Source organism: Coffea eugenioides, chromosome 9, assembly GCF_003713205.1.
Source record: "Coffea eugenioides isolate CCC68of chromosome 9, Ceug_1.0, whole genome shotgun sequence".
In the NCBI taxonomy this organism is placed as follows: domain Eukaryota; kingdom Viridiplantae; phylum Streptophyta; class Magnoliopsida; order Gentianales; family Rubiaceae; genus Coffea; species Coffea eugenioides.
The window spans coordinates 13,858,343-13,880,450 of NC_040043.1; the positions used below are offsets into that span (position 1 = coordinate 13,858,343).

The window sequence follows — 22,108 nt, forward strand, 5'->3', positions numbered from 1 at the left end:
TTAGAATTTGGACTGTATCTGGTCAATTATCTTCCCATCAACTTGGAAGGCCTTTGCAAGAAGATCACTAGGGATAGCTGGTTCAGAGCCAAAAACAGCATTTGCAATTGTGATAGCACCGGGATTTTGGCTGCTGAGAGCAGCTATGGCAACAGCATTACCATATCCCACGTTGCGCTGAAAATGGATGAGACCTTCTGGAAATACAAACACATCCCCCTTCTGCAACACTTTCATGAACAATCGATTCTCAGGGTTTGATGTGACAAAACCAACCTGCAGTGTACCTTCAATGACAGTCAAGATTTCAGTGGCTCGAGGATGAGTATGTGGAGGATTAATGCCCCAAGGTGCATAGTCCACTCGAGCCAAAGATATTCCTAGAGTGTTAAGCCCTGGGATTTGGGCAACAGCTACAGGAGTCACTCTTGATCCAACGGCATTTGATGTGTTGCCAACCAAGTGAAGCCCGCTAAAGAAGAAATCATTTTTTTGTACAAGTTTTGGATCCTTGCAAACAAAGCCATTCACCATAACTGCAAACGACAAAACTAAAAAGGTTCAGAGACAAAACATGAAACAGAAAAAAGTAACCAAAAAAAAAACACAAAAGGAAAAAAGTGACAGTTAACATTATTTTCTAGTACCTAATTAGAGCTAGTTTTCAGGAAATAATCATACCTGGACTTTTTGTATCTGCAACACAGAAGTCTTGAAGAGGGCTGGGGTCAGATCCGAATGCAATTGAACAACATAATAACCAGATGCACAGTATACGAAAAGATGATGATGATGATGCCATTTTATGGGATGATTGCTGATTTATCAAGGTGAATGTTGAAAGATAAGAAGTTTAGCTGTCAATAATCACTTTGGTGAGCAGATTTTTGAGTTGCAAAATGATTGCAAGCACAGCTGGTTTTATAGATTGAAGGGGTTGAGAAAGTCATTCCCGTGCCGTCTCGGCTCCTGTTGTCTCAGTCCGGTCTTCATATGTTGAAGCAAAACGTGTTGAATTAGAGAAGGAAATGAGCCGGCATGCGGCGGTGTTGAAGCAAATTGTGTACTTGCCGAGAAAGTAAAAGTGCTATTGTGCCTTGTAAGTTTCTTTCCTCACCACAATTAATTGGTAAGTTTTGTTTTACAATCGAGAGGAAAAAAAAAGACTATAGATTGGTTTACAAGCAATAAGATCTTTTTTTTTTTTAATGATTACAACTAACCAATAGAAAATGGGATGATGAGTAACAAAAAGCCTAATATTTTCTGGATTTTAAAAACTTTATTTCTATTTAACAATACAATTCTTGCACCAAGGCATGACATTATTGTTATTCAAAGGAAAATGTTTAGATAGTTAAGTTATCTCAAATAATATTTCGCTTATATCATAAACACATTTTTTAATTCACTTTTTTATATTCTTAATTATCTTTTTATCGTACATACATCACATCACAAAAAATATTACAGTCATTATTCCAAATAATATCTCAAATAATATTTAGAGTTGAAAGATCTAAATATGAAATTTAAAGGGGTGATCTAGTACTACAAGCATTCTAAAATGCAGCCCCTTTAACATTTTGTTTACTTGTTTACGTTATTGACCAATAATAAATCTAAGTACACGAGTCGAAAAACCATACTTATCAGATCTTGGTCGATATGGAGCACATATTTGTCCGAAAATTGAAAGTTTTGGCTGCATTAGGACATTGATTTGTTTGACTGAGTAGTGAGAGAATTATTTTATTGCGACTACTGTTCTTACCATGTCAAACTATACAAGATACTTCTTTTACTTAGTCAAAATGGATAATCTGGCTTATGCATTTGATTTGGTTTTAATAATCATTTTCTTCTTGTTGTCAACTTCATTATTAATTGACCTTATTTTTGCCTAGTCACCTGTCCTTGATCATCGCCTTCCCTTTAATTCATTAAATGTATCAATTGTCTTGTCCAATTCAACACAATTAATTAGCAATTGAAAGCTGCTAACAAAAACTGGCTAAGCCACACGTCAGGTTTAATGACCATTTTGCCCACCTTTGATTGTTAGAAAACAGGTTCCTGATATATGCCCTTTTTTTCTAAATTTTTTTCCAACTGAGAAGGGATGAGACTCTAATTCTTATAAATTTTTAATTCTAACCATTAGACCAAAATCTCGTCGATGATATATGGCTATTGTCCCGGTGAAACAAAAAGAAGCTTGTACTTATGTTGCTTACATTTTAAACAACAACGTCAGTGGTATGAACTGCATTTAAAAGAAGAGATTCTGACCTTAAATAATTGTAAAGATATTTAACTAGATCAAACACATTGAAAGATCAAGCAGGCACTTTGACTTCTAAGAATATGAAGGATTATATTTTGGCCGGCCAAAGTAACTAAAATTTTTAATTGGGCCTAGCCATGATATGAAAAAAACTTCAATTTGTAACATAATTAAGAAGCCAATTCCTTCATTTTCAGTGCTTGTTGCTAGTATTTAAACTCAGAAATCCTGAGTGTGCCTCACGTCAAGCCTATAAAAGGACTTAAATTAAGAAGTTATAAGTGGGAAAATGCACTTCGGGTGTCTATAATACGTATTACAACAAAAAAGTAGTAATTGGTAGCACATATTTTGCTATGTTAGTTTAAACTTAGTGAAGGGTTTTTTTTTTTTTTTTTTTTTTTTTTGGGAGTTTTGTAGGTTGTGACCCTTTTTTTTTTTTTTTTGCTTTAGAGTTTTGGAAGCTTTTGCAAAATTCGTTAAGCTATGGTTTTTTAGAATAAAATCAGTTTTATAGTGCTTTAAAAGATGTTAAAGGAAGTTTTTACATGCCAAATGACGTTGAAGGCCAAATCGTCCATCTTGATCATATTCAAAAGTTTGATTCAAAGTAGAGTATTTTCTGTTCTTCTTCTTTTTAAAAGTTTCATAATAAACTTCTGATCACTCTGTCGTATTGGGAAAAACTTCTTGGCCAAGTCTTATACAGTTGTCACTGTATCAGTGTATCTGCAGCTTTGATACCAAAATGGAATATCAATACAATGAACGTCAAAATAGTCCTTATAGAATGGTGCATCTAGAAAATGTAAGGTTAAAGTTTAGAGAAAGGAAAATTCCACTCTGCACAACATGTGAATTATACGACAAATACAAATTAAATGATGACCTGTCTTCTTGATTTTAGAAATTTCTATATTTGAATCCGTCGCTTAAATATGGCATGCCTACCATTTAGGGGGAAATGAATGACAAGAATTTTGTGTTTGAGAGATTAAGCAAGTAGTCCAATTAAGGTTAAGTACACTGTGAACCTGTAAACTATTTAGAATTCCCATCAAAGCCAATAAACTTTTTTATGCGTCAATCAGCTCACTAAACTACACCATAGTGATTTAATTAGCCAAAACTGTAAGAATATTTGTTTAAGTTGGAGTGAGAATATATCACAAAGTGTACATATTAGGGTATTAGATTAGGGTACGAGATTTGCCAAAAAAACACTAAATTACAATAAAATCATTTAATTAGGGTATGCCGTATGGATCAACCTTTGCCTTTTTCTCCCAAATCACCCAACATATTTTCCAGATTTTCCAGAATTTGGTGGAACTCGATCTCAGTTTTTGAGGGGAAGAAATGCGATAATCTGACCAGAGTGAGGGTTTTTTGTCGGTTCGGGAATTGGTGAGGCAAGATGTCATTTTTGTCCCTCCCAAATGCAATATCCGTCCAAATTAACCTTAAGTTTTGTGGGAATGAGCTGATTCAATTACTTCAAAGAACTTGAGAAGGTTGTTTAGTGCAAAAGAAAAGTTTAATGATTTGGATAAGAACTCGAAGTAGTTGAATTGGCTACACTGCACTTTCCCGTTCAATTAAATAGTAACACAATCAATCAAGTATTGAAAATTACTTGTTGTAACGTTCGTATTTTTCACTATTGGTAATAAGCAAAAGAAGAGAGTATGTAGGTAGCAAAGATATTCACTCCGTGGCAGTGTGGAAGAAGAAGAAAGCAGAAAAGGACACAAGGAGGCCCAGGCAGGGTGATTTTCCAGAATTACATTCTTATCCACTTGGAAAGCTTTAAGGAGAGCATCAATGGTGATAGGAGGATTTGATCCAAGGACCGTGTCTGCAATGCTGATAAAATCAGGGTTTTGGCTGTCAAAAGCAGAAATGGCAGCTGCACTAGAGTTTCCTACATTGCGGTGGAAATGGATGAGACCTTTCGGGAACACAAAGACATCTCCCTTCTGCAAGGCTTTCTTGATGAGACGATTTTCAGGGCTGGAAGTGACAAAAGCTGCTTCAAGAGTTCCTTCAAGAACTGTCATAATCTCTGAAGCGTGAGGATGAATATGAGGAGGCATAATTCCCCAAAATGCACAGTCAACTCGGATCAGTGATACTACACCGGCTGATCGCGGAGCATTGGAGATGTTCCCTTCAGTAGCAGACCGCTTAAGAAAAAATCATTTGCTTCTACAAGGTTTGGATCTTTGCAGACGTCGCCATTCGCTTGCACTACATTAATTCAACAATATTCAACTTTTTTTAACAAAAGTTAAAGATAAACAAACTATTGCAGCACTGAAATATCGATTGACGATGTTATAAGGCCCTTAAGGGTACCAAACCCGGACTTGTTTTGTCAGCAACAAAAATCCTGAAGAGGACTGGGGTCGGCTGAAGCAATAATTGCTAAAGAGATCAAAATCAATGCAGCTAAAACAGTAAAACGAAATGCCATTGCACTGCTGAGTAATTTGTCAAGGAACAGGGAAAGATAATTAGAGAAGAGGATTTGAGCTTTTTTTAAGTTAGTAGCACAAGTTATAGAAAGTTATAAAACTAAAATCGATGATGAGAAAGCTATAAAACAATTCATATTTCACTACAATCACTTCTTATTAATTTTCATGACATAGATTGTTCAATTTGCCCGAGATCTACAATTCATATGTCCTTACAACTGCTTTTTGACAATATAATGAATTGGCATATAACCAAACTTTGCCAAATGCTAGTCAACAGCTCAAATAGGGATGTAAGTTGTATAGGACTTCAATCTTGAACATTTGGAAACGGATATCGCATTGACTTCATGAAGTAACGAGCATAAACTATTCAAATGATCAAAATGGATAGTAGATTCGTTTAATTTATAAATTAATTTTACATATAGACAGTGTATATACTATTATTATTAAATGCATGATAACTAATCCAAATTCAAATTTAGCAAATATGTCATTTGTTCAGCTATGATGGTATATACAATTACAGTGCATATCAGATTTACTTTTAATATATATTTTTAAACTTTTCGCTAGTACTATAGGTTCAATCTCCTTAGCTAGTCTCTCTGTGTAATATGCAGTATGTCATATAGTCTTAGGATTAACTGTTTCCGTCTTAGTGCAAAATTTTTCTAAACTAGATGGTCTTGGTCTTATGATACATAATGTACATCAAAAATTGGATTTTCTTCTTTCTTTTTTTTTTTAACGTATTCAAATCCACTAGTGTAAAAATTAAAAACAAAAAGAGTAAAACAACAATTTAGTCCCTAAACTATTTTCCTAAATTCAAAATAGTTCCTAAACTTTATTATGAGCCAGTTTAGCCCTTCAGCTATTTTAACAAAGTCGAGATAGTCACTAAACTTTATTCTTATAAGTCAATTTAGTTCCTCTTATTGCAAGCACCATAGATTTTTTGAGACCATCCTAAGTTTTAACTTCTGTTTATTGTTTGCCCGTCAACGGTCCCTTGTCAAGTTCGCTTTACCCTTTTTGTAACTCTCGTCTAATTGAGATCATCACAAGAGAAATTAGGTGAAAGAAACCAAGGTACATTTTTAAAAGCGTAGTTAATGATTTCATTAGCGAGTTGATCATTTCAGAAAATTTTAGTAAATCAATATCTTTACCCAAAATCACTGACCTGTCTACGATGTACACAAACGTATTGCACCATAAAATTTTTCATCTCCACAGTGACTGATACAATTTTATTGCCCTTATAACATATATTGCCTCTTATCATAAATATTTTCTCCATAGAGTAGGAACAGTTACAAAGATAAACATAATATATAAAATCAGGCTACGTTTGGATTAAGAAATTTAATAAAGAATTTGAAGATATAAGAGAAATTTGAATTCATAAATCACTAAGTATTCTAATATTTAAGTTATACTTAGATAATTGATGAATTACAAAATTAAATGCCTCTTAAGCAAGTCAAACAATTAAGTGATTTAAATGAATTTTAAATCCTTCGTCAAATTTTTCAATCCAAACAAAAGTTGAAATTATTATGAATAGGGGCAATGAAGGTGTAGTTACGCATTCATGCGTACAAAATAGTACCCAACTCCTATTCAGATTGCTACTTATCAAGTGTAGATTAAATCTTTTTCTCCTTGTTATTGTGAATAGAATTGTTCCATTACTTGCCGGACTCGGAAGTATTTCTTAGCTCTTGGCCTTTCGCACTATACAACACAACTTCTATAATAAACAACAAGATAATTACCCAGCAAAAAAGTAAAGAAAGAGCAGATGATTGGACCCCTAAGTAGCTGGCACATGTAAAGTCAAGGTCAAAGAGCCAGAGTGCCAATGACCAAAAGAGTTCTCTCTTTTCTAATTTTTTGTTCTTTTTTTTTCGGTTAAACATGATCAATTGGAGAGGTAACATTGCACTTCTTTTGGTTATTTTTTGGATGTTTAATAGAAATATTCATCAGACTAAGGAACAATCAACGATAATAGAGATTTGTGAAAACCAAAATATTGATGCATCCAATCGCCATGAAATATTAATCATTCCTTAGTAACCTTAGTTGGTAGCAGCAGTCGAATCAACAAGAACTAACACCATTTACGCTTAAAGAACAAAAGCCAAAGTTTCGAAACTTACATGTGTCACAAATTTTATTCACATTTGTTGTTAGAGTATGCACTGACACGTACTCAAGGAGTAGATAAATAATTAGATAAATGGTACAAAAGCAAACAATTCTTTATTCTTTTAATCGGATTATTTTACCAATATTCTTGATTAACGTGTCGAGATGTCAGTTGTCTATGCTTAATAAATAACTTGTTCTCAATAGTCGTGTGATTTTTTTAATCTTCCTTGTTTTGTATCATCAATGAGTTTCGTCTAGCAAATTGTGTCTCAATTTCAGTCTTGACCACTTTGAGTGTCTTTTCTCTTGGTTCTGCTTCTCAGTCTTGATCATGCCAAGGCCATAAGTCTTTGGTCTGATTCTCTATGGAGTCCATGAAGTTTTACTTTGTGGGGTTTGTTCTGATTTACATACTCTTTGCTTTGATCAAAGTTCTTCACATAATATGGTGGAAACCAATGCGGATTCAACATATATTGGAATCACAAGGCATCAAAGGCCCTCCTCGTAGTATCCTTCATGGCAGCCCCAGAGAATTGCCAAAGAAGAAAGAGAACACCGCCAACTTATCACATGACATATTTCCAGTAATTCAGCCTCACATATACTCTTGGATGAACATTTATGGTAAGCTACATCATTTTCACTTGTATTATTTGTTCCCCCTCCCCCCCCCGGCGGGCTAATCAGATCTTCAAGGTAAAATTTGATGTTGATTAGTGTTTTTTTTTGGGGGGGGGGGGGGGGGGGGGGTTTGATGTTGATTAGTGGATAGTTAGATAATCAAAGAGGAACTTGCCACCTCAAATGCCTTTTCCAAATTGAGTGTAGGCCATTGTAGCTGGTTACATATGTTAAGGACAGTCGACTATAGGATTTTCAAGTTTAAAGTTTTGAAGTTCCCATCTAGCTAAAACATTTTGCTTATGTTACAACTTCTTTTACCTAGTTAATCAAGATATTTTTTTTGGAGAAGGGAAGATTTTTCTCCGGTGGAGGCGTGGTGCTGGAGCAGAATTGGTTATCACAGATCTGGATCTCATAAAAGAAATACTGAATGATAAGGAACAATTTTTTACCATAGCAAAATTGAGTAAATATTTGAAGAAGATTGTAGGAGGTGGTCTTGGGCAATCAGAAGGAGAAAAATGGGTCAAATTGCGAAAACTGGCCAACCAAGCCTTTCATGGTGAGAGTTTAAGGGTAAGATCCATAAATTAGTCATACTTACTTTAGCTAGTTACACTTTTTCATTTAATTTATTAATTTATTTGGAATGGGTTGTTAATACATAAATTACGGCATTCATAATTTCATAGTACTTTGTGTATTGTGAGAAATAACGAACAATTATTTTGCCCTCTTGTCTAAGAAAAAAGTTGTTCTATGAGACTTTTGTGTCATTTTTTTTTTTTTGGGCCACGGTACTTTTATTTTTATATAAAAGTTGGTCTTTATTAAGTCATCAGCCTAGTACGTAAACAAGCAGATTTTATATTGCTCATACTTCTGCTGATATGTGCCTCCCGCGTGTAGTCGCGGCGGAAGTAGTTCGACTAGTTTCATAGTCTGGTAGTTACCAACAGGTCTCATGATCGACTCTGTGTGCTATTTCGTTGTATATCCTTAGAGTAAGACTCTACACTTTTAGGGGACTAGTCTGGCCAAAAGATTGGGATACCCTTAAGTGAAAATATATATATATATACTTCTGCTGGCATGTGAACTTATGTAGAACAATCAAATCTAGAAGTTTAATGTGGGTTGGTATTGATTGTTTAATGTTTTGGGGTATTCACTTATATTTTTAGGGGACTAGTCTGGCCAAAAGATTGGTATTCACTTATATACACTTTTAGGGGACTAGTCTGGCCAAAAGATTGGGATACCCTTAAATGAAAAAATATATATATACTTCTGCTGGCATGTGAACTTATGTAGAACAATCAAATCTAGAAGTTTAATGTGGGTTGGTATTGATTGTTTAATGTTTTGGGGTATTCACTTATATTTTTCTTAGTTATTTCTTTATCAATTGCACATTGGACCTTTTCAACTGTAAATGAAGAGTAGTACCCAAAAAAAAAAAAACTGTAAATCAAGAGTCTAGTAAAGAAGACAGGTTGATTACACATTGGAGCTTTCTACTTTGCACCCCAAATTTGTAACCAATTCTCACTTTGCAATTTGAACTTCAGTTTTGGATACTTTCCACTCTGTCCTCTCCTATAGGTGCGACTTAAGTCAACCAACAACAACTTTATCAAAAACTTATTGAATAGAGGATCATACACATATCTTATACCTTAGTCACTCTAACAGGTGATAGTATATTTACCATCATCTAACAGTCATGCAAAAAATGTAGTGACGCATGGTTCTCCAATTCTTAATGTTTTTATCGACTGGACTTAAGCGGAAAATATTTGAGATGTTACGGTGTGAAGTGTCTAAAATTAAAATTTAGAATACAAGATGAAATGGAGTATAAGTTTAATGGTGCAAAGTAGAATTAGCCCTTCCTAATTAATTCATTCTCTTTTTGCATATCCTCAGAATGCATACAGTTTGATGGGAAATTTAGGTGTCTCAAATTGATTACCCACAGCAAAAAATCCTAATATATAGAAAAACAAAATTACACATTTTTGTCAAACATGAAGACAATTCTCATGGCAATTGAAAAAGCATATTTATTCGTGCATTAAAAGGCTGATTGCAAAGGACTAAATCAACAAAGTTTTAACACCCCAAGTGTTTTGTTGTTGTGGCATTCATCTACATCTTTATATTAATTATACGATTAAATAATATTTTTGCCTTTTCTAGGATATGACTCCAGCAATGGTTGAAAGTGTTGAGATGATGCTGAGAAGGTGGAGAGATTATGATGGCAAGGAAATTGATGTCAGTGAAGAGTTCATGTTGTTAACTGCAGAGGTCATCTCTAGGACTGCATTTGGAAGTAGTTATGTGGAGGGTGAACAAATATTTAACATGATGAAAAGGCTGGGGATTTTAACTGGCAAGATTGCATACAAACTTAAGCCTCCATTCATCAGGTAAACATCTCCATGATGCCCACTTGTATGTTGCATAGCTTATAGTCAATTTTGACATGTATCTGTGTTCCTTTCAAATACTGATCTGTGGAACACCATTTCAACCTGCCATCTTCAATTATGAGAAAGAATTAGACCCTGCTTTATGATTTTTGAATCATGAAAAGGAATTTTACCCTTGACAGCAGTCCAATAAAAGTTGATGGTGATGATTTCATGCTACAGCTTTTTATTGATGCTTGCCAGATTACATCATTTGACTTTGGTTGGTTAACAGAAACGAAAATCTTTTCCTTCAATTGTTAATAGAGGCAGAAGCCCCAGCAAGAGTATCTTTATATTTGATGATGTGATTAGTCCTGAGGAAGCCATAATTGCTATGGCATTTTATTTTGAAAAAAAAAAATCTAAAAAGATCAAAGCAACAAGATGATGGAGTTGCACATGATTTATACAAAGACCGAGTTTTCCATAGAGTTTGTAGCTCGATATGGCATTTGATTCGCAACGAATCTTCTGTCCCACACCCTGTGTGTGTCACTCTCTGTCCCACTTTTTATTATATTGCTATTTCTCCTTCATAAATATCATGGTTTAATTCTTTTTTGTTTCCTTAAGATCCAATAACTATTAATTCAGTAAAAAATATATACAACAACTTCAAAAAAGAATTCGGTGATAAAGACTTCTTAGGTGATAATCTTAATAAAGAATTTGGTTTAAAGGAGATACTGTCAGAATATATTAATTAAACCATACTTTAATAATGTCAACTTACATGTCAAAGTTTCCTTAGGTGATTATATGTTTGGTCTTATTGAATTACATACGTGGGATCATACCCCATGATTGCCAATTGATATATTGCTATTTGTGGTCAACGCGTCTAATCAAGAAATTTTATCTCGATAGGACTAACTACTTGAGAAGTTTAATAGTTGGTTTTTAATAGAGGTGGCAATTTGTCCCAAGTCCCAATGGGTTACCCATGCCCATGGGGACTTTGGGCGGGATGGGTATTGGATTTAGATATTGGGTTTAAAATGGGACAAATCCCAATTGTACCCATTAATTGATGGAAATACTTGGGTACCCATTGGGCTCAAATAACAAGGGCTCTGTTTGGTTTAGCTATTTTTGGGGGGTATTTTTGAAATATTTTATTATAGCAGTGTATATGAAAAATTTTTACTATAAAATTTTTTTGAAATATTTGATATACTAATATGGATGGGATGTTTTTTGAGTTATTGTATATTACTGTAACATTGTATTTGAAAAACTTATTTTTTGAAAAAATAGCCAATCCAAACGGAGTCTTAGATTAAAAAATTATCTTTAACAATTTTTATAGTCATACTAGAGAATATAATCTAGTAGTTTTCCTAGTCATTATCCATAAGAATTTTCAACATTTCAGTCAATTTAGACCTGTCATCTTTGGACAATGATGAGGATAAATATTCAACACCTTAAGTACCTTGGTCATCTTGATATATGTTGGAATATGACTGTATATCTATTTTTTCCATTATTTGTTAATCCAATTTTTTATGGGAATCCTGAGTATAAAGCACTTGCATGTTTATTTAATAAAACTAAAAAAAATTTAATAAATCAAAAATATTAAAATTATATAAAAAATAAAAATGAATTAAAGGAAAAAAAATATGTAGAAAATAGATTTGGGTATTGGGCGGGATCAATCTAAACCCATCCCAAAGTGATCCCGCCCAAGTTAGTCCCAAAACACATATGGGTAAGGTTGGGCCCAAACCCATATGACTCGGTTCCATCACAAACCCAAGTAAATCCCGCCCATCCCGCCCATTTTGCCACCTCTAGTTTTTAACTAATGAAGAAGCTTCAAATAATAATGTATTATGGGGGTTTGTAACTAATGAAGAAGCTTCAAATCCCGCCCATTTTGCCATCCCATATGGCAAAATAATGTCAGATTAAAGAACAATTCGGTGAATTGCTATTGACAATAATATTACATTGGTTAAAGACCAAATACTAGGCTTACCATGTAGTTAGTCTGCATCAAGATAAAATTTCTCCTGTCTAAGTGTGTTGAAGGTGTATATTGGTTTTGTTAGTTGCCTTTAGTAGTTACTTTAAGCTAGAACCTTTTTGCAGTACTACCATAGTCATTTGTTTCCTTGAATCCGGACCTTAAGCATTAGCTTCAAATTCTACGAAATTGCACTAGTTATATAACTTGAAGGGCTACAATGACACCGTCGAATTTTGGTTACAAAGTTTCACAAGTAAAATAAAGTGAAACTATAAACTCTAGAGTGGGATGAAAAGTCCTTATTATTTCAGCAATCCAATTTAGCAAGCTATTTATGTACCTAACATAGCTACTATCTTTTCTTTTTCTTGATTCTTTTTACTGATCAATTTTTCAGGAAGTTTTTCAAAGACGGAGATGATATAGAATCGGATAAACTTGAGAAAGGAATTCAAGATTCCATTGTAGAAATTGTGAAGAAAAGGGAGAAAGGGAAAAAGGGGGATGATAAGCAAAGCTTTGGAGAAGATTTTCTTGGATTACTTCTAAAAGCTCATTATGATTGTAGTAGTGAAAATGATAACATATCTATTGAAGAAATAATCGATGAGTGCAAGACATTTTATGGTGCTGGACATGGAACAACATCAATTTTGCTCTCATGGACAATTCTGCTCCTAGCAATCAACACTGATTGGCAAGAGAAAGCCAGGGAAGAGGTGACCAAATTATTTGGACAAGACCCCCCAAATTCAGAAGGGATTTCAAGACTGAAAACGGTATGTAAAATTTCTTTCTTTTTTTTTCTTAATTTTAGGCTATTTCTACAACATTAGATTAGGATAATGGAGAGGGAGGGGCAATCTATTGTTTATACCGTTTTATTTTAATCCATACCTACGGCTATGATCATCAATATTATACTATAACATGTGGATTGAAGATGAAAGAAAACAAGAACTTCTTGGAGTTCGCCTTCAAATGATCAGAAGGAACTTTATTCCTCTCTTGTGATTCTGATTTCCATCTGTTTGTGCAGATTAGCATGATCATTAATGAGACTCTAAGACTCTATCCCCCAGCAATCTACGCAAGAAGAACAACAAAGGAAGGAGCAAAATTAGGGAACTACAAGCTTCCTGCTGATCTAAACATATCTATTGCAATCTTAGCAGTTCACCATGACCCTCAGATATGGGGAGATGATGCCCATCTTTTTAATCCAGAAAGATTTTCACAAGGGGTTTCTGGAGCAACCAAGATCAACAATCCAGCAGCATTTTTGCCTTTCAGCCTTGGACCTAGAACATGTGTTGGCTCGAATTTTGCAATCACTGAAGTAAAGATCACACTCTTAATGATTTTGCAGAGATATGCTTTCACACTCTCCCCCAGTTATGTACACTCTCCTGTACAGATGTTTGCCCTTATGCCTCAACATGGGGTACAAGTGGTACTCCATGCTCTCTAATGTGTACTTTGGGTTTCTTTTGTAGTCTGACTTGAATCAAAGCATTATAGTCCTCCTAGTTAAAATTGCTATGAGTTTCGATTTGTTTCTTTTTAACATCTTATTAAACTTATATTAGCCTAAAATTTAGAAAAAAAAAAATTGTAGAAGAAAGACAATATAATTAGTTTTTTGCAGTGAATTGAACAAACTGGTAGTGTCCGCAAGAGTTTAAATTTCTTGGTTCGTAAATTACGAAAGGTTCAGGTCAGTGGAGATCCTCTCGGGCATAGGCTCCGTAATTGAAGGCAGGCGTTTTGCCTTGGACAAACACGATGTGGATGTAATTTAGATCCCAAGAGAAGTAAATAGAGTCGTACATAATTTAGCACATTTTGTCAAGATGGCCAACATTTTTTGGAACTACCCTCTATAATCTTTGTAACGCAAATGGTGTTGGACAATTTCTAGTAATCTCTTTAATAAAATTGTCTACTTTTTTTCTTCAAAAAAAAGGTCTAAATAGATTGAAATTTCTCATGTCTCAAAGTAATCAAATATTGTTAATTCAACCTCTTGAGCATAGTTATTAAATTCAGCTCGTAGCTTAGTCAAAAGAGATGACCGACTCACCGGTTCAATCGCGAGTTACACAATAGCTTTATTATATATTATAATAATATGTTTTAAATTATAAAAATAATAAAATTTTTAAGTTGACAGTTCAATCGGTAATTTTTTTTCTGATTCATTGATTGAATCTTCAGATCGTTGATTGGTCAACGAATTTAATGCTTAACCGATCTAATTAGTGATCCAACCCGACATTTTGGCCAATTCATCAAATTGATCTATTGGACCATCGAGCCGGACCGTGTTTTATAACTATGTTCTTGAGACATCCCCCTACATTGCCAAAGACATTTTTTATGTTTGCACACATGAAGGCATCTAGGCATATTACCCCTATTATATTGAGGGACATGAAGGTTTCTGCTTAATTTCCCATGCCTTTGTATAATGCAATTTTCTATTATGCTGCTTTGAAAAAAAAAAAAAAATCATCTCTACTTTTGAGCTTCTAGCGCTAAAATTTTCTCTTGATATACCAAACTTTTATCTCACCTATCTGGTTGTATTTGATTAGTTATTCTCTCATCCATAGTGCTACTTCATTTGTTAGTACCCCAACCATCATCCCTATTCTACATTCTTTTATTTGATCCTCCAATTGAAGAAAAAATTGATCAAAAATCAACAACCACAAATGACCCCAAAACTTAACAACTTAGAATGACACCTTAGATGTGCTATGCTACCCCTTGACAACTTGATTGCTTAATTTATCAATAAACTGAAGATTTGACAAGATTAGCAATATTTTAATCAATCTAATTTCATAATTTGCAATCTGTTAAACTTACCAGATGAGATGCTATTGAACACAATTCCTGAATTTGCAATGACAAATCATGCAGTAGCGGCAAGATCCTTCTTTTTTTTTTTTTTTTTTAGTGTAAGTAGAAGGAATCGAACCCAAAACCTCTTGCTTACACTCCCTCCCCCCATACCACCCAACTGCAAGATCCTTCTAACATATCATTTAGACAAACAAATTAACATAACATTTTTCCCTAATGACTTGTTAATGAATCAAACAGTAATACTTTAGGCCACTTGGCATGAAACTTCGTTATTATCAAAATAAATTTCTCATTGAAATTATTCAAAACAAACTCCATTTCACATTCATGAGTCTCGAAATTGATCTCAATATTCACTTGATATTAGCATCTCGTGTAGCTAAATATTGGCCTATTTCGGTGTTTTCGACCGACAGTAATATGTGTTGCATTAAGTATTAACTAAGCAAGTCATTTGGTATTTGATTAGTTAAGGATTCCAAGACTTCCAAGGGATAGCAGCCGCTGTTGGGCTCCTCAAATCTCAATCAGATGGTAATTTACAACCGAGATGTTTGTTAGGACATTACATCAATTAAAGACAATAACCAATAATATCTCCAAAATAGTGGGACCAAATTTGTTGGTTGGAAAACAAGAAATAATTTTCGTCACAATCATTTGTAGCTAAGCAGTGTGAAGTGTCTTTCATTCATGTCTGAACCAGAAGGAAGACTTGCTTTTTAATATCAAATGCCACCAACATTTTTGGGATGTAATCAAGAATCAATGGATGAGGATGGATCAAATGGCCCCTCACATGCCTTGCTGCTAAAGACATGACAAAAACAACCAAGAGAGGATGTCTAGCTAGTTGGCTAATTGATCACCTACTGCAGTCTTGTTCTATCTTGGATTAAATATGTTTAATACCCTTGAAAGTTTTGGTTTTGTCGGCCAGGTATCAATAGACCTTCCGAGATTAGACCCTCAGATTGGGAATTTCTACTATGTCGGTGATTATAATTTAATAAACTCTTACCATATCATTCAATAATTGAAACTCCTAAAATTATCTGAGAACTGATGACTCCTTTTACACATCGAACGATGAATTGATACTCATGGATATGATATTCAGAAGATACTATAGAACTACCCTTGAGATTAAGCCCTTCTAGACGAAGCTTATCGATGTGCAAATTAAATTACCAATGACATACAACTAAAATACATGCAAGCAACGATGCCAATGGCTTCAAAGACAATTAATTAAAAACAATAAAAACAATGACTGAAAATGAAATGTATTAATTAAAAAACATCGAAGCTGTTATTCCCCTCTTAGCTACCATCTAATCGTTTTTTAATGGAGTTAGGTGCCAGATGTGAGATGTGTGGAGGAATGAAAATGGTGTTATTGTTCTCAATCTGAAAAAGTACTGGTCCTTGAAACATTTAATTAAAAGGTGATATGGTACTTGTTCTTAATTGTATCAACCACATTGACCAAACAACTGGATTAAGCTAATTGCACTTATTAGGTCTATGATTGGAACTTTAATTAACCTTCCATTAAAAGTAATCATTCCACAATTATGCGGGCCACATGAACGAAATGCAACAAGCAGTTATAGTTGATCCATCCCTTGATCCTCACATCACCTAATTAATTGTGACTTAAGTTCTAACCTAGTCCTAATAATAATATGTTGAACTGCCTGTTTAATGATTTTTTTTAAAAAAAATTAAAACAAAACAAAAAGGGCTTTCAGCGGATTAGCTTAGCCCTGGTACTTGTCTATGTCAAAATATTTTTTTAAGTGTAATTTTATATTACTTTTTAATTCAAAGGTGATATACTTCTTTTAGTTCAAAGGGAGAAGTCAATCCGAAAAGGGGAAAAGAGAGGATTTAAAATATGAACTTGGGACTTCATCGTAGTCTGGCCAATATTCCTATCATCTAAGTTGAGTTAATGAGTTTTGGGAACACAGGTAGGGGTGTGCAAAATCAAAAAATTCCGATTTACCGACCAAATTCGAATTGAATTCGGAATTTTGAATTCGGTAATTCGGAATGGAAATCGGAATATCCGATTTCGAATTCGGGTCGAATTCGGTAATGAGATTTTTCAAATCGGAATTCAGAATTCGTATTTCGATTTCAAATCTGTTTTTTCATATATATATATAATATAACATTTATATTATAATAATAATTTTTATATTCATGAATTCGGTGAAATCGGAATTCCTATTTCGATATCAATTTCGTTTTCACACATATATATAATATTTTTTATATATATGTAATATAATATTTATATAATAATAATAATAATAATTTTTATATTCATGAATTTGGTGAAATCGGAATTTACCGAATTTCGAATTGAATTCGGAACGAATTCGAATTCGGAATTGGTGAATTCTAAATCAAAATCGGTCGAAAATTCTAATACCAAAATTCCGAAAAATTTCGAATTCAAAGTTCTAAATTACTGATTTCGATTTCGATTCACATCCCTAAACACAGGTGATGTATTTTAACCTTAGTACTAAAGTTGCAAGAAATCTTTCGAATAATTGACATATTAGTCAAAAGTGAACCAAAATGTGGTTTTCAAAAGTTTTAGAAAAATCATAGTACAACACTCTTATGATGAATATTTGTGTATGATAAAAAAAATATATAATAAAAAATGTTTGATATATTAAAAAACTGCACAATTGCCATCCAAGCACACCTCAAAACAAACATGAGAAAATTTAATCACCAGAATGGTACAGTTATTAGGGGAGAGTTTGCCATTTGAAATTTTCTACTTATTTGAAAATTTTTGCTTTGTTATTCCTATCAGCTGGTAACCACCTTATGATCCACAAAAAGGGTTGCTGAATTCAAACCTATGGCCGAATAAACTGTTGGGGGTGAAAGAATGTAGCAAGGGGTGGGAATACAAAAAGAAGATAGAAAAAACTGTCATGAGGACCATATCACCAACACACACTAACTATCGAAGGCAACAGCTATCATCCAATGTCCAATGCAACTTGTGCCAGACTACTCCAGTATCTTCCGGTTAGCCAAAACTTGAGTAGATTCAGTTTTCAAAAATACAATTATCCAAATTATGTCACACCAAATAAATTCAATTAGTCAAAACTTGAGTCAATTCAATTTTAAAAAAAATAATAATTCAAATTGTGTCACACCAAATAAATTCAATTTTCAAAGATACAATAATTCAAATTGTGTCACACGATTTGGTGAAATAATGTGATACAATTTGAATCATTGATTCAATTTTAAAAAATACAATGATTCAAATTATGTCACACCAAATAAATTCAATTTTCAAAGATACAATAATTCAAATTGTGTCACACGATTTGATGAAATAATGTGATACAATATGAACCATTGATTCAATTTTAAAAAATACAATTATTCAAATTATGTCACACCAAATAAATTCAATTTTCAAAGATACAAGAATTCAAATTGTGTCACATGATTTGGTAAAATAATGCGTTACAATTTGACCCATTGAATCTTTTAAAACTTTGTCTACCCAAATGTGAGCCTTTTCCATTGCCCCATTTTCAAAGACATTTTGAAGGCAACCATCATCCTTTTGTTTTTGTTGGCCAGGTTAAAAATTTCCATTTTAGTGAAACCATGCATCCAATCGATCACGTGATAACATCGGCTACAGTAAAAAACAAAACAAAATATTTCTGATGTCAAACCATCTTTGTGTTTTTCTGTTTTCATTCTAGCTCAGGTAAACTATCATTAAAAGCCAAAAGCTATAACACAAACAACGAATATACAAGTTCAAATTACACATGATTCACATTTAATACCAGAGTAATAAACCCAACTCAAATACAACACAAATCATAGCATACACCATACTACTTAGTACATCAATCTAATTGATCCCTTGATGACAAACACCATCACCCACTTAAAGAAACCAAACAGACCATAACCCTCCAGCAAACTGATGAAATGTGAAAGATGCCTCATGCTGTTGCTCCTACTTCTTCTTCCTCCTCTTCATATTCCTCATCATCAGCAGTGGCATCCTGGTATTGCTGGTATTCAGCTACCAGATCATTCATGTTGCTCTCAGCCTCGGTAAACTCCATTTCATCCATTCCTTCACCAGTATACCAGTGCAAGAAAGCCTTGCGCCTAAACATAGCTGTGAATTGCTCACTTACACGCCTGAACATTTCCTGGATGGAAGTTGAATTGCCAATGAAAGTAGATGCCATTTTCAGACCCTTGGGTGGGATATCGCATACGCTGGACTTGACATTGTTGGGAATCCATTCAACGAAGTAAGATGAATTCTTGTTCTGGACATTGATCATCTGTTCGTCAACCTCTTTGGTACTCATCTTGCCACGGAACATGGCTGAAGCAGTTAAGTACCGACCATGACGTGGGTCAGCAGCACACATCATGTTTTTTGCATCCCACATCTGCTGTGTCAGCTCAGGGACAGTGAGAGCACGGTATTGCTGGGAACCCCTGGATGTTAAAGGTGCAAAGCCCACCATGAAGAAATGGAGTCGTGGGAATGGGATAAGGTTAACGGCAAGTTTACGCAGGTCAGAGTTCAACTGTCCAGGGAAGCGAAGACAACAAGTGACACCACTCATGGTAGCAGAAATGAGGTGGTTGAGATCACCAACTGAAGTACAGCCAAATACAAGTACAATTTAGCAAGTGTTCCCGGTTCAAATTTTGATCCATGTCAAAAGCTTTCATATAAACTAGTCTCAGGCAAATACAAGAAGCAAACTAACAACCAAAACATCTCATATTTCTAGAACATCAGTTAAACCTATGTCCTTGATGTTTTTGTTTTGTGTGTGTGTGTGAGAGAGAGGGAAAGAGAGGGAGATGGAGACAGAGCATGTGTATGCATTGAAAAACTGAAGTTAATCAACCAAATGAAGAGAGGCACGTTAAGAATGTAAACTGTGGCCGAAAAGAAAACGCCAAAGAACAACCACCACCAACCAAGCACATGGAGTGGCTAATAAGTGACCAATACTACAGTAAAACTTATTACCACATTTAACCTCTACCCATTAATTATTGAAAAAAAAGGGAAAAACCAAAAACCATAAAATCTTTAGGAATTTCAAGCCCAAGCTGTTTTACCATAAACATGGGCTTTTTTTCTGGCCCCTCCCCCCCCCCCCCCTTTTTACCCCAAATCCCTCCCACCCTGACTGGTCAGGGGATCAGCGAAGGGCATTAACCCCTATCCCCTAGCCACCAGACCATAAATATGGGTTAAAAATGCATACCACAAAGTTAATATTAAAGTCAAATATCAAACCTAAGTAGTCAGCATGAGGACTTACAAGTAGGAGTAGCCAGCTTGAGAGTACGGAAACAGATGTCATATAGAGCCTCGTTATCCAAAACCATGCATTCATCTGCATTCTCAACAAGTTGGTGGACAGACAGTGTAGCATTGTATGGCTCGACCACAGTATCAGATACTTTAGGAGAAGGAAAGACCGAAAACGTCAACATCATGCGGTCTGGATACTCCTCCCTGATCTTTGAAATGAGAAGTGTGCCCATACCAGATCCAGTACCTCCACCCAATGAATGACACACTTGAAATCCTATTAAACAACATAATCATCAGCACTAATCATTAACAGCAAGCAATACGTCAATCAAGATACAGCCAACCAAAATCTAAGCACCAGTATCTAAAATTTCATCTCAATTACATCAGCCTCAGGTTAACAAATAAACAACATACTGCCTCGTGAGACCACCACAAAACCATTCCACACATTAGCATGACAGGTAAGCAAGTTAGAAAAAAAAAGCTATTAAATGTCACCTAAATGAAATCACCACTGATTTTAAATTGGCAATGATAACATCAATATAAAAAATTCGTATATACCTACATCCTCAACAAAAGTGAGATCTACCAACTCGAAAAAGCTTCCTTCAGAGGCGTAGATGGCAAAATTACAAAACCCAAATGCATTCCAGTTACGAAACCAAAAGCCAATGAGATAGAGACGTCTGGAAGCATAATTAGTACAAATAGCACGAATTTAGGATCATTTACTGTAAAGGGCATTTCCATATTGTACCTATTGTACAACGAAAAAGAGAAAAAGGAATAGACCAAAATCAAGAATCCAAGCGCGCCATTTTCACAGACTTTAAATTAGGATATCACGTGCGTGCACTACAATTCTCAGGTGAAGAACGATGCAAAATCAAATATACACCATAAATCCGTTAATTTTCACAAAACCCAAAAGCTAGATCCAGCAAATTTTCATAACTCTCCGCAAATGGAATATAGCAAAAAATGCAGATCTATACCCAAAAAACAACATTCCAACAATAAAGAAAAACAAAACCCAGATCTAATTAATATTAAACCGAAGTTCCATAAAATTGAAAGAGGAAAACGAAATTCGACCTTGCAAACAATCACAATTCTCAGCTTCTTTCCTAACAACGTCAAGAACAGCATCAATCAACTCAGCACCCTCAGTATAATGCCCTTTAGCCCAATTATTCCCAGCACCGGATTGTCCAAAAACAAAGTTATCCGGGCGGAAGATCTGACCATAAGGGCCGGACCTGACGGAATCCATGGTACCGGGCTCAAGGTCCATGAGAACAGCCCGGGGAACATATCTTCCGCCGCTGGCTTCGTTGTAGTAGACATTGATGCGCTCCAATTGAAGATCTGAGTCGCCGGAGTACTTTCCAGTGTGGTCAATGCCGTGCTCGTCGCAAATGACCTCCCAGAACTTGGCTCCGATCTGGTTGCCGCATTGGCCACCCTGAATGTGAAGGATTTCTCTCATTTTCGCTTCTGTTTTTGGTGTTTTTTTTTTTGGGTTGGATTTTTTGTTGGGTGGATGACTTGAGTGTGTGTGAAAGTGTGGCTGTTTTTGGGGAGTGGAGCTGTGGAGGAGAGGAAATGGAGGGGAATAGGAAAGGGTTTGGGGGTTGAGGACTTTTATAGTGGGAATGGGCCAATCACAAGGTTAATGGATGTTTGCTGATGAATCATGACCTGGATTTGTGGTTTGTTTTTGGTTTTTTTTTTTTCATGCAATTCGTGTAAGAAAAATCTTATACCGAAACATTTGACATCGAAATAAACTAAAATGATTCACTACTTTAATTTTAGCGATTTTCATATTTGTATCTATTAAAA

The 22,108-nt window shown here is 34.7% G+C and overlaps 3 protein-coding genes and 1 pseudogene across 3 annotated transcripts; 1 reads left to right on the top strand and 3 right to left on the bottom strand.

Moving 5' to 3' along the window:
- LOC113782255 (putative germin-like protein 2-1) lies at window positions 1–802 on the bottom strand. Its single transcript, XM_027328155.1, has 2 exons — window positions 682–802; window positions 1–536 (listed from the first exon to the last, which is right to left on the bottom strand). Exons 1-2 carry the CDS (start codon window positions 800–802, stop codon window positions 1–3), a joined length of 657 nt encoding a protein of 218 aa, XP_027183956.1.
- A 2,197-nt stretch (window positions 803–2,999) lies between these two features.
- LOC113782257 lies at window positions 3,000–4,763 on the bottom strand (annotated as a pseudogene).
- Window positions 4,764–7,391: 2,628 nt separating this feature from the next.
- On the top strand, window positions 7,392–13,486 carry LOC113782258 (cytochrome P450 CYP749A22-like). Its single transcript, XM_027328156.1, has 5 exons — window positions 7,392–7,560; window positions 7,910–8,136; window positions 9,763–9,995; window positions 12,413–12,794; window positions 13,055–13,486. Exons 1-5 carry the CDS (start codon window positions 7,392–7,394, stop codon window positions 13,484–13,486), a joined length of 1,443 nt encoding a protein of 480 aa, XP_027183957.1.
- A 5,124-nt stretch (window positions 13,487–18,610) lies between these two features.
- LOC113783261 (tubulin beta chain) lies at window positions 18,611–21,887 on the bottom strand. The gene is made up of 3 exons (XM_027329347.1): window positions 21,359–21,887; window positions 20,262–20,531; window positions 18,611–19,579 (listed from the first exon to the last, which is right to left on the bottom strand). Exons 1-3 carry the CDS (start codon window positions 21,750–21,752, stop codon window positions 18,903–18,905), a joined length of 1,341 nt encoding a protein of 446 aa, XP_027185148.1. The 5' UTR covers window positions 21,753–21,887; the 3' UTR covers window positions 18,611–18,902.
- Window positions 21,888–22,108: the final 221 nt, after the last annotated feature.

Excerpts from the sequence above, each read along its gene's own strand:
- LOC113782255 (XM_027328155.1), bottom strand. The coding sequence starts at position 802 with ATGGCATCATCATCATCATCTTTTCGTATACTGTGCATCTGGTTATTA. Across the intron at positions 537-681 it reads TGCAGATACAAAAAGTCCAG|TTATGGTGAATGGCTTTGTT; the intron begins GTATGATTATTT and ends TGTCGTTTGCAG.
- LOC113783261 (XM_027329347.1), bottom strand. The coding sequence starts at position 21,752 with ATGAGAGAAATCCTTCACATTCAGGGTGGCCAATGCGGCAACCAGATC. Across the intron at positions 20,532-21,358 it reads GAATTGTGATTGTTTGCAAG|GATTTCAAGTGTGTCATTCA; the intron begins GTCGAATTTCGT and ends GTTGTTTAATAG. Across the intron at positions 19,580-20,261 it reads CAAGCTGGCTACTCCTACTT|TTGGTGATCTCAACCACCTC; the intron begins GTAAGTCCTCAT and ends GCTGTACTTCAG.
- LOC113782258 (XM_027328156.1), top strand. The coding sequence starts at position 7,392 with ATGCGGATTCAACATATATTGGAATCACAAGGCATCAAAGGCCCTCCT. Across the intron at positions 7,561-7,909 it reads CTCTTGGATGAACATTTATG|GGAAGATTTTTCTCCGGTGG; the intron begins GTAAGCTACATC and ends TTTTTGGAGAAG. Across the intron at positions 9,996-12,412 it reads CTTAAGCCTCCATTCATCAG|GAAGTTTTTCAAAGACGGAG; the intron begins GTAAACATCTCC and ends TCAATTTTTCAG.